Here is a 3,016-nt window from a genome sequence, read left to right on the forward strand (position 1 = left end):
GATTTTTTTTCCCCCTTTCTTTTTCTTTTTTTTTTTTTTTTTTTTTTTTGCAGGAAAGGCAGGCTTGGGAAGGTTTGGTGGAGCTGGGTCAGGGGTTTGGTGTAATTTAGGGTTGTTTTTCCTTTCCTGGGGAATTTCCAGTGCCAGTCCTTGTCCCACAGCCCCCATGGGGCCCATGCCCCATTTTCCTGCTGGGCAGGGAAAGATGTTGGGGTGATTAGGCTGGGAGCCCTCACCTGCAGCCCAAAATGATGTCAACCCCTATTTTCCTTATTTTTAAATCTATACAGAAAAAAATATATATATTGGGGGGTGTTGGTTTCCCTGTAGCTCTGGGTGGCTCAATGCTTTTCCCTGCATGTGGGGAGACCTGCTGGATTTATATATTTTGACTCTAAACCACCATATTTGCAGTGTTTGAACCCAAAACCATCCCCATGGGATGCGGTGCCTCCATCAGAAGTGGCTCTCTGGGGGTCGAGGAGGAGGTTCCTGCTGCTGGTTTTAAAGCTTAAAAAAAAAAAAACCAAACCCAAATACAAAAAAGTGGCTCTCAGCTTTAAGAGAAAAAGTAGATAAAAAAGAAAAAAAGCCCCAGGGAATTCCACAGCCAGCCCTGGCATCATCCCTGGCATTGTCCAGCATCCCAGGCAGGCTGGAGTTGAATTCCCTTGCTAAGTGCCTTTAATTTGCTGGAGAGAACTTGTTATTCCAGTCACCCACCACTGGTTTTCCCCCTTCTGTTCTTGGGGGCTTGAGCTGGGAATGCTGTGGGATTGATGGATTAAAGGATATTTTTAAAACAGAAGGTTCTGGTGTGGTTTCTGAGCTCTTGTCATGGGCAAGATGTATTTTGTCACTTAGTTTTGAGTGGCCCCACTTTGTGTCTCCTCTGTCCTGGGTGGGTTTTATTGTTCCTTTCCCTCCTTGTCCTCACCAAACAAACCATGTCCCACAGATGCCAAACTGAGAACTGTTTTCCTTCTACAGGCTCGCAGTGGGCAACAGGAAAAATACCTCCTGAGCCAGGGACTCACCAAAAATACCTGATGCAGGCAGGAAAAACACCTCCCAGCCCTGCATCCGTGTGGGGATGGAGGTGCCCCCAAGCTCCCCACATTATCCATGCACCAGCTGTACTAATTCTGTATATCCACAGGGAAGAGCTGCTCTTCGCAGCGTGGGATTTTTGGGAGCCCTGTCCTTGAGGAGGATTTTGGGGGGTTGTTCTGCCTCAATTTTTTATTTTTTTTTTAATTTTTTTGATGCTTTTCTCCCACAAATGGGGCATTTACAGGGCTCCACTCGTGACTCCTGGTGTCAGCACTGCAACCCCGGAGCTGAATTCCCCCACAGAGGCTCAGAGGGCTCTCAGGAAAAAGGTCACTCGGGGTGAGCTCAGCAGGGCCAGTAATAAGCAGCTTCTGTTCTGACAGTGGCCACTGCTCAACCCCAGGAGTAGGATTTGGCATCCAGCCACTGGTGTTGTCTGTGTCCCTCTGCCCGTAATTTTTTTGGGGGAAAAAAAACCCGTTCGTTTGGACAAAATGTTCAAATGATTGGAAAGTCAAGGAAAGCTCAGGGCTGGATGGGCTGGGGCAGGAAAATGTCACCTGCAGGGATCACGGAATCACAAATAGGTTTGGGTTGGAGGGACCTGAAAGCTCATCCTGTTCCACCCCTGCCATGGGCAGGGACACCTTCCATAGCCCAAGTTGCTCCAAGCCCAACCTGGCCTTGGACACTCCCAGGGATGGGGCAGCCACAGCTTCTCTGGGCAACCTGTGCCAGGGCCCCACCACCCTCCTAGCCAAGAATTCCTTCCCAATATCCCATCTGATCCTGCCCTCTGGCAGTGGGAAGCCATTTCCCCATGTCCTGTCCCTCCATCCCTTGCCCCAAGTCCCTCTCCTGGAGCCCCTTTAGGCCCTGGAAGGGACCTTTGGGTCAAGGGATGGGCACAGAGTTTTGTGCAGTTTGGAAATAATTTTGGAGCTTGTTTTCAGCTCTTACCTCTTTGATTTTTTTGTGCTCCCTGAGCTGGGCAGGACAGGACCTGCTCCTTGGTGTGTCCTGTCCCAGTCACACTCCCCTTCCTCAGTCAATCCTGGCCATCCAGGGGAAATTCTGCTTGATTTTCCTTACCTGCCTCCAGCTGGTCTCATCCCATAATATTTCTTCATGCTTTTGAGTCTGTCTGTTGGTCCTAAATTCACCTGTGCTGGAAATGCACGAAATGCTGTAGTAATATTATAAAAAAAAAAAAATCATTCTCATGAGATGAGAGAACATCCTGCTGACATTAATTACATCAGCCCTTGGGAACAGGGATGAGCTTTATGAGGCAGCTGCTTCCTCTCAGGGAAGCCTTGTGGTTTGGGTTCCCCTTTTTTGGTTTTCTCCCTTTTTTGTGCCTCCCCCAGCCCAGCAGCTCCCGGTGCCATGCTGAGCTCATCTCCCTGGGCACGGGGCACTGCCAGGGACTGGGAGCCTGGGAAACCAGAACCTGTGCCTGCCCCTGGATCCCTGGAAGTGTCCAAGGCCAGGTTGGATGGGGCTTGGAGCACCCTGGGCTAGTGGAAGGTGTCCCTGCCCATGGCAGGGGGTGGAACGAAACGATCTTCAGGTCCCTTCCGACCCAAACCATTCCATGTTTCCATGAATCCATGAAAACCATGCACACAGTGTTTTACTTTTCTTATTTCATCCTTCAAAGGAGAAGCATTAATGAACTTATGAGAGTTAACTCCTGTGCAGGTTCAGATGGGAAGTTTTAGGACGTGGGAACCCAAACTCCTGCGTGTGCCTCCTGTTCCCAGCCCACCCGAGGATGCTCCCGTTGCTTTGCACCACTGCCAGGGAAGGTGATCAGCCTGAAAGAGATGAGTTTTTTACCTCTTTAAATCAAACCCATCCTTGCCAGCCCCGAGGGAGGCTCAGCTTTGCCAAGGGCATCCCCAAGGAAAAGCCGGGGGGCGGTTGTTCCAGTCGGCCCTCGTTTCCCCACAGCAGCCCA

At 50.3% G+C, this 3,016-nt stretch overlaps 1 protein-coding gene across 1 annotated transcript in view; it reads left to right on the forward strand.

Moving 5' to 3' along the window:
* The window catches only part of LOC108505414 (schwannomin-interacting protein 1), an 18,059-nt gene extending 17,035 nt beyond the window's left edge, over window positions 1-1,024 (forward strand). Inside the window, exon 7 of the mRNA XM_017831367.1 lies at window positions 991-1,024. Coding sequence (XP_017686856.1) covers window positions 991-1,024 — 34 coding nt within the window. The remainder of the gene's footprint in view (window positions 1-990) is intronic.
* The last annotated feature ends 1,992 nt before the right edge of the window (window positions 1,025-3,016 follow it).

This window comes from Lepidothrix coronata, unplaced genomic scaffold, assembly GCF_001604755.1.
Source record: "Lepidothrix coronata isolate B3197 unplaced genomic scaffold, Lepidothrix_coronata-1.0 Scaffold190, whole genome shotgun sequence".
In the NCBI taxonomy this organism is placed as follows: Eukaryota; Metazoa; Chordata; class Aves; order Passeriformes; family Pipridae; genus Lepidothrix; species Lepidothrix coronata.